The 12,309-nt window shown below is 45.0% G+C and overlaps 1 protein-coding gene across 1 annotated transcript in view; it reads left to right on the top strand.

The window, feature by feature from the left end:
- trpc1 (transient receptor potential cation channel, subfamily C, member 1) overlaps positions 1-12,309 on the top strand; it is a 68,177-nt gene that overhangs the window by 40,449 nt on the left and 15,419 nt on the right. The window contains exons 10-11 of the mRNA XM_067995041.1: positions 9,240-9,415; positions 11,617-11,818. Of these exons, the coding sequence (XP_067851142.1) occupies positions 9,240-9,415; positions 11,617-11,818 (378 nt within the window). The remainder of the gene's footprint in view (positions 1-9,239; positions 9,416-11,616; positions 11,819-12,309) is intronic.

The following is a 12,309-nucleotide window of genomic DNA, read 5'->3' as shown; positions in this document are numbered from 1 at the left end:
CCGGGTGGCAGGCAGTGATTAGTGGGGTACCGCAGGGATCAGTGCTTGGGCCCCAGCTATTCACAATATATATCAATGATTTGGATGAGGGAACTAAATGTAACATTTCCATGTTTGCAGACGACACAAAGCTGGGGTGGAATGTGATCTGTGAGGAGGATGCAAAGAGGCTTCAATGTGATTTAGACAAGTTGGGTGAGTGGGCAAGAACATGGCAGATGCTGTATTAAGTGGATAAATGTGAGGTTATCCACTTTGGTTGTAAAAACAAAGACACGTTATCATCTGAATGGTAATAGATTGGGAAAAAGGGAGGTGCAACGAGACCTGGGTGTCCTTGTACACCAGTCGCTGAAAGCGAGCATTCAGGTGCAGCAAGCAGTTAGGAAGGCGAATGGTATGTTGGCCTTCATTGCAAGAGGATTTGAATACAGGAGCAGGGATGTCTTACTGCAGTTATACAGGGCCTTGGTGAGACCACATCTGGAGTATTGTGTGCAGTTTTGGTCTCCTTATCTGAGGAAGGATGTCCTTGCCATGGAGGGAGTGCAACGAAGGTTTACCAGACTGATTCCAGGGATGGCAGGACTGACGTCTGAGGAGAGATTGGGTCGACTAGGCCTATATTCACTTGAACTTAGAAGAATGAGAGGTGATCTCATTGAACCATATAAAATTCTAACAGGACTAGACAGACTAGATGCAGGGAGGATGTTCTCCATGGCTGGGGAGTCCAGAACCAGGGGTCACAGTCTCAGGATATGGGGTATGCCATTTAGAACCGAGATGAAGAGAAATTTCTTCACTCAGAGGGTGGTGAACCTGTGGAATTCTCTACCACAGAAGGCAGTGGAGGCCAAGTCATTAGATGTATTCAAGGAGGAGATAGATATATTTCTTAATGCTAAAGGGATCAAGGGATATGGGGAAAAAGCGGGAACAGGGCACTGAGTTAGACGATCAGCCATGATCATTTTGAATGGCAGAGCAGGCCCGAAGGGCCGAATGGCCTACTCTTGCTCCTATTTTCTATGTTTTCTATAACACTAGGTAGCAGGAAAGACCTGGAGGAGGACAGGCGCGCCTACACGTCCTCACCCCCATGGATGAGACAGTGCTGTTGATCATTAGGTGGGCCGTCCCTGCAGCCATGGCCACTGGCGGTGCTGGAGATATCAATGATGAGGGTCTCTGCCGACCTAATCCTCCTTCTCACTTCCCACAACTCCCTCAGCCCACAATCCTTTCTTAGTCAGGTGTTGAAGATGGTGTCAGCACGTTTACTTCCTCCTCTCCCCTCACCACAACCCAACCCACGTTTCTTTGTCATTTCAGATACCCAAGACCTGGAACCAGCACCGTCAGAGGAGGCAGAGGAAGACAATAGCAATGATGCAGACACACTGTCACTCGATCTTACACTCGCAGTCACCAGCTCAGAGACTAACGCTGCGCATACTTTAGAGGCTAGGATAGAGGAGGGATCTGCACATGGTGAGACACCGAACACAAATGTGCAGGAACAGGGGCAGGGGGAACGGATACCGCAGGTGCCAGCTCGCCGGAGCGCGAGGTCGCTCACTCGTTCTGCTGCAGCGGAGTCAGATGATGACTTCGATGGACCTGGCTACAGAAGAAGGCTTGGTGCAGTGGAAAGCCTGCCAGAAAGCCTGCGCATAATGTGAAGGGCTTCTCGCTGGATAGCGGAGCCTCATAATGGCGAGGTCATGCAACATGCAACATACAATGACAAATCTTGATACCCGATCGGCTGAGTACTGCAGGGCTCCTCCAGAGCGGTCCAGGCAGCAGAAACGTTGCTTGAGGACGCCTATGGTGTGCTCGATGTTCCATGTGGCAGCATGGCTCTCATTTTATGCCTGCTGTGCGCTTGTATATGTGCTGCGGGCCGGAGTCATGAGCCACTTCATGAGGGGATAACCCTTGTCACCCAGTTGCCAGCCTTTGACTTGCCGTACTGGTTGAAATATAGGTGGCACATTAGACTGTTGCAGAATGAAGGAGTCATGATATGACTACTGCCAGGATAGTGGGCATTGACCTGCATGATGCGCTGCGTGTGGTCACAAACCAGCTGCACATTGAGGGAGTGGAATCCCTTTCTGTTGATGAATATGGCCGAGTTCTGATGTGGAGCAATATGTGTGCAGTCAATGGCACCCTGCACCATGGGGAAGCCTGCAATGTGAGCAAACCCTCGTGCTCGCTCACGCTGCTTGTCTCTGTCAAGATGGAACGTGACACATCTGGTTTCGGAGTGTGTACAGAGCCTCAGTGACCTCCCTTATACAGCAGTGCACTGCAAACTGTGAGATGTTGCTTATATCGCCAGCAGCAGCCTGAAAGGAGCCGGAGCTGTAAAAATTAAGCGCCACGGTTGCCTTGACAACCACAGGAAATGCTGTTCTTGCCCTGCTCTGAGGTTGCAGCTGTGGCTGCAGCAGTTGACAAATCTCAGTCACGACATCTTTCGTGAACTGCAGCCGTCAGATGCACTGGTCGTCGCTAAAGTCGAGGTAGGGGAATTGGTCCCTGAAGGCCCTCATGGGATTTGGCCTCCTGTTGCGTGCCCTGCGCCTCTTCCTCCTCCCTCTCCGAGCAGCTTGTCCTGCTCTGCGTGGCCAGTAATGCTCCCTGTTATGTTCAATTCCCAGAGGAAACCCGAGCAGGCCACCTTGTTCAGCTCACTATTTTAAATGCCACTAACAGTACTGCAAGACCACCCGACACTGTCTATTGCAAGTATGATGTGGAGATGCCGGTGATGGACTGGGGTTGACAATTGTAAACAATTTTACAACACCAAGTTATAGTCCAGCAATTTTATTTTAAAATTCACAAGCTTTCGGAGGCTTCCTCCTTCCTCAGGTGAATGTCAAGAAATCCTCGAACCTCTCGCATTTATAAATCACAGAACAATACCTGGTGATTACAGATGGTCTTTTCAACTGCCTGTTGCCAAGGCAACCAAAGTGTTCAGACAGATAGGTGTTACCTACAGGGCCACCGAATATACAAACGGCCAGAACAAAAAAAACAGAGAGAGAGGGATCACCTTCGATAACCAGTTCTTTACCCAAACACATGGAACAGCCATGGGGACCAAATTCGCACCCCAATACGCCAACATTTTCATGCACAAGTTCGAGCAGGACTTCTTCACTGCACAGGACCTCCAACCAACGCTATACACCAGATACATCGACGACATTTTCTTTCTATGGACCCACGGCGAAGAATCACTAAAGAGACTACACGATAACATTAACAAGTTCCATCCCACCATCAAGCTCACCATGGACTACTCCTCAGAATCAGTTTCTTTCTTGGACACATGAATCTCCATCAAAGACGGGCACCTCAGCACCTCACTCTACCGCAAGCCCACGGACAACCTCACGGTGCTCCACTTTTCCAGCTTCCACCCTAACCACGTCAAAGAGGCCATCCCCTATGGACAGGCCTTGCGAATACACAGGGTCTGCTCAGACGAGGAGGAACGCGATGGACACCTACAGACGCTGAAAGACGCCCTAGTAAGAACGGGATATGACGCTCGACTCATCGATCGACAGTTCCGACGGGCCACAGCGAAAAATCGCATAGACCTCCTCAGAAGACTAACACGGGACGCAACCAACAGAGTACCCTTCGTCATCCAGTACTTCCCCGGAGCGGAGAAGCTACGCCATGTTCTCCGCAGCCTTTAACATGTCATCGATGACTATGAACACCTTGCTATGGCCATCCCCACACCTCCACTACTCGCCTTTAAACAGCCACCCAACCTCAAACAGACCATCGTTCGCAGCAAATTACCCAGCTTTCAGGGGAACAGCGTCCATGACACCACACAACCCTGCCACGGCAACCTCTGCAAGACATGCCAGATCATCGACACAGATACCACCATCACACGAGAGGACACCACCCACCAGGTGCACAGTTCATACTCCTGTGACTCGGCCAACGTTGTCTACCTCATACGTTGCAGGAAATTGCCCCAGAGCATGGTACATTGGCGAGACACTGCGACAACGGATGAACGGACACCGCGCAACAATCGCCAGACAGGAGGGTTCCCTCCCAGTCGGGGAACACTTCAGCAGTCAAGGACATTCAGCCACCGACCTTCGGGTAAGCGTACTCCAAGGCGGCCTTCGAGACATACGACAACGCAAAATCGTCGAGCAGAAATTGATAGCCAAGTTCCGCACCCATGAGGACAGCCTCAACCGGGATCTTGGGTTCATGTCATGCTACACGTAACCCCACCAGCGAACAAAAGCTATCTGTTTTTAATATAACAGAGGAAGCCCTAGAGGAGTACAAAAAGTGCAGGGGGATACTTAAAAAAGAAATTAGGAGATCAAGGAGGGGCCATGAAATAACACTGGCGAGCAAAATAAAGGAAAATCCTAAGATGTTTTATAAGTATATTAAGGTTAAGAGGATGACTAGGGAAAAAATAGGGCCCATTAGGGACAAAAATGGCAATCTGTGTGTGGAGCCGGCAGATGTAGGAGGGGTTCTAAATGAATTTTTTGCATCTGTTTTCACTATGGAGAAGGACGATGTAGACATAGAAATACGGCAGGGGGACTGTGATATACTCGAACATATTAACATCGAGCGGGAGGAGGTATTGGCGGTTTTAGCAGGCCTAAAAATGGATAAATCCCCAGGCCCGGACGAAATGTATCCCAGGCTACTGTGTGAGGCAAAGGAGGAGATTGCGGGGGCTCTGACACATATATTCAGAACCTCTCTGGCCACAGGGGATGTGCCAGAGGACTGGAGAACCGCTAATGTAATACCATTATTCAAGAAGGGGAGTAGGGAAAAACCGGGGAACTACAGGCCAGTGAGCCTAACATCAGTGGTAGGAAAATTATTGGAAAAAATTCTGAAGGACAAAATTAGTCTCCACTTGGAGAAGCAAGGATTAATCAGGGATAGTCAACATGGCTTTGTCAAGGGAAGATCATGTCTGACTAATTTGATTGAATTTTTTGAGGGGGTGACTAGGCGTGTGGATGAGGGTAACGCAGTGGATGTGGTATACATGGATTTCAGTAAGGCCTTCGATAAAGTCCCCCACAGGAGACTGGTCAAGAAGGTACGAGCCCATGGAATCCAGGGTGCCTTGGCACTTTGGATACAAAACTGGCTTAGTGGCAGAAGGCAGAGGGTGATGGTCGAAGGTTGTTTTTGTGACTGGAAGCCTGTGGCCAGTGGGGTACCACAGGGATCGGTGCTGGGTCCCTTGCTGTTTGTGGTCTACATTAATGACTTGGATATGAATGTAAAAGGTATGATCAGTAAGTTTGCTGATGATACAAAGATTGGTAGGGTGGTAAATAGCGAGGAGGATAGCCTCAGTCTGCAGGACGATATAGATGGGTTGGTCAGATGGGCGGAAAAGTGGCAAATGGAATTTAACCCGGAAAAGTGCGAGGTGATGCACTTTGGAGGGACTAACAAGGCAAGGGAATACACAATGAATGGGAGGACCCTAGGCAAGACAGAGGGTCAGAGGGATCTTGGTGTGCAAGTTCACAGATCCCTGAAGGCGGTGGAACAGGTAGATAAGGTGGTAAAGAAGGCATATGGGATACTTGCCTTTATTAGCCGAGGCATAGAATATAAGAGCAAGGAGGTTATGATGGAGCTGTATAAAACACTGGTTAGGCCACAGCTGGAGTACTGTGTGCAGTTCTGGTCGCCACACTACAGGAAGGATGTGATCGCTTTGGAGAGGGTGCAGAGGAGATTCACCAGGATGTTACCAGGGCTGGAGCGCTTCAGCTATGAAGAGAGACTGGGAAGATTGGGTTTGTTTTCCTTGGAGCAGAGGAGGCTGAGGGGGGACATGATTGAGGTGTACAAAATTATGAGGGGCACAGATAGGATGGATACTAAGGAGCTTTTTCCCTTTGTTGAGGGTTCTATAACAAGGGGACATAGATTCAAGGTAAAAGGCGGGAGGTTTAGAGGGGATTTGAGAAAGAACTTTTTCACCCAGAGGGTGGTTGGAGTCTGGAACTCACTGAAAGGGTTGTGGAGGCAGGAACCCTCACAACATTCAAGAAGCATTTGGATGAGCACTTGAAATGCCATAGCATACAAGGCTACGGACCAAATGCTGGAATATGGGATTAGAGTAGACAGGGCTGATGGCCGGCGCGGACACGATGGGCCGAAGGGCCTCTATCCGTGCTGTATAACTCTATGACTCTATGACTCTATAATATAACGGGTCAATTGCTGTCTTTTCCTTCCGGATGTTTCTATATTTCTGCCTCTCTCTCTGTTTTTTTTGTTCTGGCCGTTTGTATATTCGGTGGCCCTGTAGGTAACACCTATCTGTCTGAACACTTTGGTTGCCTTGGCAACGGGCAGTTGAAAAGACTATCTGTAATCACCAGGTATTGTTCTGTGATTTATAAATGCGAGAGGTTCGAGGATTTCTTGACATTCACCTGAGGAAGGAGGAAGCCTCCGAAAGCTTGTGAATTTTAAAATAAAATTGTTGGACTATAACTTGGTGTTGTAAAATTATTGCAAGTATAGGAGACTTCCACAAACACCCACAATTGTACCAGCAGCCAGAAAAACTAATCCAGCAACTAACCTGTAACTGCTGCATGATCCCTTTAAATAGCGCTGGTGAGGGGTGGGGGCGGGGTCCTTCATGCCCTTTAACTCCTGTTCAGTTGTGGGAGGTTAGGACAGTGCGTTGGCTGGAGCAGGGAGTTCGAAAATGGCGGCGGCTGCTTCAAATCAGCATTGCGAACTGATCTACGTCATAATTTCCCTACTTTACATGCTGCTGGTGTTCATTAGGTGTGTGTGCGCAGCCACCTTTACCAAGATGGCGTCCTGCGCTCATCACGCTGGACGTGTGCGCTCGCATCTCCGACGCCATTTTCGGTGCTTAGGAGTCAGCGTAGTGCCTACACAACGGGCACCATGGGGCCCAATTTAGCCCCTCTGGTCTCCATTTGACACCTACATGCAATGACATGGGATTGGACACTCCCTGTGTGTGGAATGGTGAGATCACACATCCTATCACTACTTGACACAGTTATTATTTCAACACATCAAGCACCACTGTGCAATCCTGCATTATGCAGATATTAGATGCTCAATAATAATCCATTTCCTATCCTGGGACAAGCTGGGTAAAATACATTTTAAATATAGATAGGTTTTCTCTCACTGTATTGTTCTGACATGCTGGCCAAGCTTTCAAAAATGTGGACCAATGTATGGATCGGAAAATGGAAGAGACATGTTTCTGAAAGCTTAACCAGTGTGTCAGAACACTACACTGAGGAAAAAGCCATCCATATTTAAATTAGCAATGCCTCATCAAGAATCATTCAATTTAGAAAATAAATTGCTGCAGTCCCTTAACCAAGGAGAGTGACCTGACGAAAAATGTTTTTTAAGGGAGTAAACAGAATTGTGCAGGGTGAACAATATTGTGTGAATGTCAGAAGCTCTTTTGAGCCTGGGCATTAAATGACCAACACACAAAAAAATCTGATTAAATACTTTGAAATGGCAATGTTACAGGAAATATGTCCTTGGATGTGGGCATGCTCTGTATTTCTTTAAATTAACATTCTTATTTAAAAAATAAAATTGATTTGTAGGTTTTCCTGTGGTATTGAAGACAGACGACATATTCAAATAAAACCAAATCATTATGCAAATTCAATTTAAAAATATAAAATTAGTGTTCGTAGGGTTCTACAACAGTGATGTCTTTCAGATCCTTCAGTTAATGTATGGAAAATGTGGTTGGAATCTGGCTTGAAAACACGGGCAGTTTGTTACATCTCCCAGTAATTACGTGAAACACGGACATGATAAAAATAAAACAAAATTAATGGAAAACGGCCTCCATCAGATTAACGTGAAAGAATTACTGTCCTCGACTTGTTTTTCAGAGTTAATGTTGCTTTTCTAAAATTTATAAGATGTTTAGAATAATATACAGATTTGTATTTTCACCAGCAGGCTTATCTGATGATTCACAAGCTCAGCCGGCAGGATTTTAAATATAAAGAGCGGTGTTGTGTCAGTGTGGCCAACACAGTGGATGCAAATAGTAATGCTGGCAGTTCAAGGGCTGAGAAACAAAATCTAAGTAAATAATAAACCCATCTGTTTTCGAGCCTTATTTTTCCTAGAAAAAGGAAGAAACATGAAAAGACCTCACTGCAAAACAGTTTTATTTCTAAACTGCTTTTCCTTTTTCAGATTGTACTCCAGAGGATTGTCAGTTCTGGGAAATGGAAAATATTTTCCTCCACCCCCACCCCGTCCTTTTAATCGACAAAATGAGTTTATGCTTTTCAAATACATCAGTCCACTAGAAATCTTGAACAAACAACACAAGAGTGATCCATTTTTGAATGCAAAGCTTCATTCATCAAAGATCATACCAGTCTAAATATGTAGCTCACTTTTGCTTCTGTTGTGGAATAGGGTCATACTCCTCACAAGACATCCAAAATCTATGAATTTCAGTTTCTGATCCACACACAGTTTATATTACGTAGTTACGACACATGAATGCTCCTGATTCTAATTCACACATACCAGTTTTGCATTGTGAAAATCATCAAACCTGCAAGTGGACATGCCATTCTGTATTTCGCTCTCATTTTTGCAGCTGGTGTATGAATAAAAAGGCTGTATATTTTAAAAGCTGGAAAAGTCTTTTAAGGACTCAAGGGGTTACTATCCTGAAATTGCTCCCATTTATCCATTTTGGTCAATTTTTGGACTCATTATCATTGCTGGGGTATTTCCATTTTTTGGCACCCTGTTTTAGCACTGAGCACTTAAAAATCATGCGTCCCATGGCTAGACGCAAAGTAAAGCCCTGTTCCTTTGCCAACAAGTGCCTTAGCCCAATCACAGAAGACCAGTCCATACCGTACCAGTGTGATTTTTTTTCCATGTCCCATCTTTCAATTAGTAATAAATTATGGAGAAGTTCATACTTTGGCCCTGTGCCCATTACAAACTGAGCTGAGACTTCCTAAACACATTTCTCTAGCTTTCTCTTTATTACATCTGAACTCTTTAATTAGGTTCCAGCATTTTAATCACTGCCCGGTAACCATTATTCTCTAAACATGAATATTTCCATTTGCATCCACAACGGCTAATAATCTACTATCAATATTTGTGATCAGATTTCCATGGGACAAATGCTGCAAGATTTTGGGAAGTTCCTGGGAATGTTTCTGCTTGTTCTGATCTCTTTCACCATCGGCCTAACTCAATTGTATGAAAAGGATTTTTCGACGGTGGAAGGCAAGGATTGTACGGGAATCTTCTGTGAGCAAAAGAGTAGTACCACCTTCCATTCGTAAGTTGATGTGCAATTTCGTGGCAAATGTTTAGTTAATGCTTCATTTCTGACTGAACTCTTCCCAATAGCAAGTTACAATACCATATGGTTTTATTGTAATTTTTTTTTCAAGCACTGGAAAACAAGATTTTTTTTGGTAATTACCACACCGTCTTCACTGTCCAAGCATTTGATCTTCCTCAACTGACCTTCTAATTCCTCAGTCAGAAAGTGGGTTCACCGTGTGGTTTCAATTCCATTGTGCAGATCTGAGCAAGATGTCAGTTGTTACAATGAGCGTTCCTGAATGGTGCTGTCACTTATTTTCCTTTGATGCTTTGTCTCATTCCAACGCATTACCTTCATCAAGCCCTACTCAACAGCCTGCTTGCCAGTCTCAAATTGCACCGCTGCTGTGTATATTTCATATTTAATTCTCTGTGGCTTAGCAAAGAGAGGTATCAGGAGCTTCAATTTCCTGCACCTCTTATGGTACAGTTTCAACTATTTCTTGCTCAGTATCCAGCCTTCACTGAGGAAAGTGTGCAGGCAAGGGAGGGCAGGTACTAGTGAATGAGGAGATGGGAAGGTGAAAACAAGGGGAAACTGGGAAGAAATCAAATGTAAATTATAAATACTGGAGTCTCAGGCATCAAATAATGTTCCAGTTAGAATCCCCATTTAATGCAACCTCTGATAGAACATATGGTATGATTGTTTAAGAAAATTGGAAAGAATTGTATTTTAAAAAAGTCAAATCTGGGTGGTCGGGTGACGTGGTCCATTAGAACTGCAATGCTATGGTTAGATGTGCAATCTCTCTTAAGCTATGTTGCCAGTCTCCATGTGTCACTCTGAAGACCTACCAGAGGCTAAGAGCTTCCTCACAGGGAAAAGAGGGATTATCTTAAGGAATCATGCTATTCTTTCGCCCCTGCTAGTGGCCAGTTCAGAGTGGCACTGACCGAGACCTCTCTGCCAACTGCAGATAGCGTATAGGAACATAGGAACAGGAATAGGTCATTCAGCCCCTTGAGCCTGTTCTGCCATTCAGTGAGATCACGGTTGATCTGTATTGTAACTTCATCCACCCGCCTTGGCTCCATGTCCCTTAATACCCTTGGCTAGCAAAAATCTATCGATCTGAGATTTAAAATTATTAATTAAGCGAGCATTTACTGCTTTTAGTGGGAGAGAATTCCACACTTCTACCATCCTTTGCAAGAAGAAGTATTTCCTAACTTCTCTCCTGATTGGCCTGGCTCTGATTTTAAGGTTATATCTCCTTGTCCTCGACTTCCCCACCAGCAGAAAAAGTTTCTCTCTATCTACCCTATCAATTCCTTTCACAATCCTAAAAACCTCAATCAAATCACCACTTAATTTATATTCCAGGGACTATAAGCCTAGTTTATGTAATCACTCCTCATAATCTAACCCTTGGAGCCCTGGTAACATTCTGGTGAATCTACGCTGCACTCCTTCCAAGGCCAGTATATCCTTTCTAAGGTGCGGTGCCCAGAACTGTATACAGTACTCCAAATAAGATCTAATCAGGGCTTTGTATAGCTGCATTAAAACTTCCTCCTCTTTATATTCTAGCCCTCTAGTTATAAAGGCTAACATTCCATTAGCCTTTTTGATTATTTTTGTAACTGACTACTACATTTAATGATCTGTGTACATGGACCCCTAAATCTCTTTGGACCTCCACTATTCCTAGGTTTTCATCATTTAAAAAATACTCGGATCTATCCTTTTTTGGTCCAAAATGGATGACCGTACACTTACCTGCGTTGAAATCCATCTGCCACAGTTTCGCCCACTCACTTAATCTATCAATGTCTCTTTGTAATTTTATGCTCCCTTCTACGTTACTTACTATGCCACCTGTCTTTGTGTGCTTTGTATGCCACGAAAGTAGTGAAAAATATTGTACTTCGCAGGTTTTGGTGCTCTAAGCATCAAGCTAACCAGTGTCAGGTCTGGCTCTCCGCTCATCCTCCCACATCAGTGCCCAGGGATAGATTTCAAGTCCCAAACCAGGTAGAGGTGCAACATCTATTCTGCTAATTCAATCAGATGTATGTCCTGTTATGTCTAATGGAAATTCTGGATGGAGGTGTTCAATATCTATATGGTTTCCATTTTGATTTTTTACTCTCCTGTTCTTAGAGTTGGCAGGCCAGTAGTTAATTCACCGTCTCTTGTTCCTTCAGGTTTATTGGGACCTGCTATGTCCTGTTCTGGTACATTTTCTCCCTGGCGCATGTGGCACTGTTCGTCACAAGGTTCAGTTACACTGACAAGCTGCAGTCCTACGTTGGAGCACTCATCATTGGCACGTATAACGTAGTGGTTGTGATTGTCCTGACTAAACTACTGGTGGCCATGCTACACAAAAGCTTCCAGATGATAGCTGTAAGTCATGTGAACTGTGATTATTTAAATTTTTAAGATAATACTGCAGTCTTTTGCTGGGTCGGACTGAAATTGTTTGGAAGAAAGTAACCCACTGAGTATACGACAGACATTTAGATACTATAATCATTTTACAAGGTTTCTTTTAGCCTTTCCTTAACGTAATAGCGTTACACAAGCACAAACACTTGGCTGCTACTAGACCATAGCGGAAAACAGAAGTCCCTTTTACATTAGGCACCTGAACCCATGCCAGTTTCTTGAGTTCAGGTCCGATCATTTCAGAACTGTCCCAGTATACGCTGTGCAGCAAGGCATCTGTGCTGAAACACAGGCCTTGGTGAAATCTCTGAACTTGACCCATAATATGTCTGTGTGGCTACTATATTTAATGATTAATATGTTTCAATTGTGTACTCATCCATGCGGCTTTCTAATCTTCAGTGGTGCAGAGTTTCCTGCAATGTCACTCCACGAAGTTAATTATTGAT

The sequence above is a fragment of the Heptranchias perlo genome, chromosome 13 (genome assembly GCF_035084215.1).
Source record: "Heptranchias perlo isolate sHepPer1 chromosome 13, sHepPer1.hap1, whole genome shotgun sequence".
In the NCBI taxonomy this organism is placed as follows: Eukaryota; Metazoa; Chordata; class Chondrichthyes; order Hexanchiformes; family Hexanchidae; genus Heptranchias; species Heptranchias perlo.
This window is presented reverse-complemented; position numbering and strand designations above follow the sequence as displayed.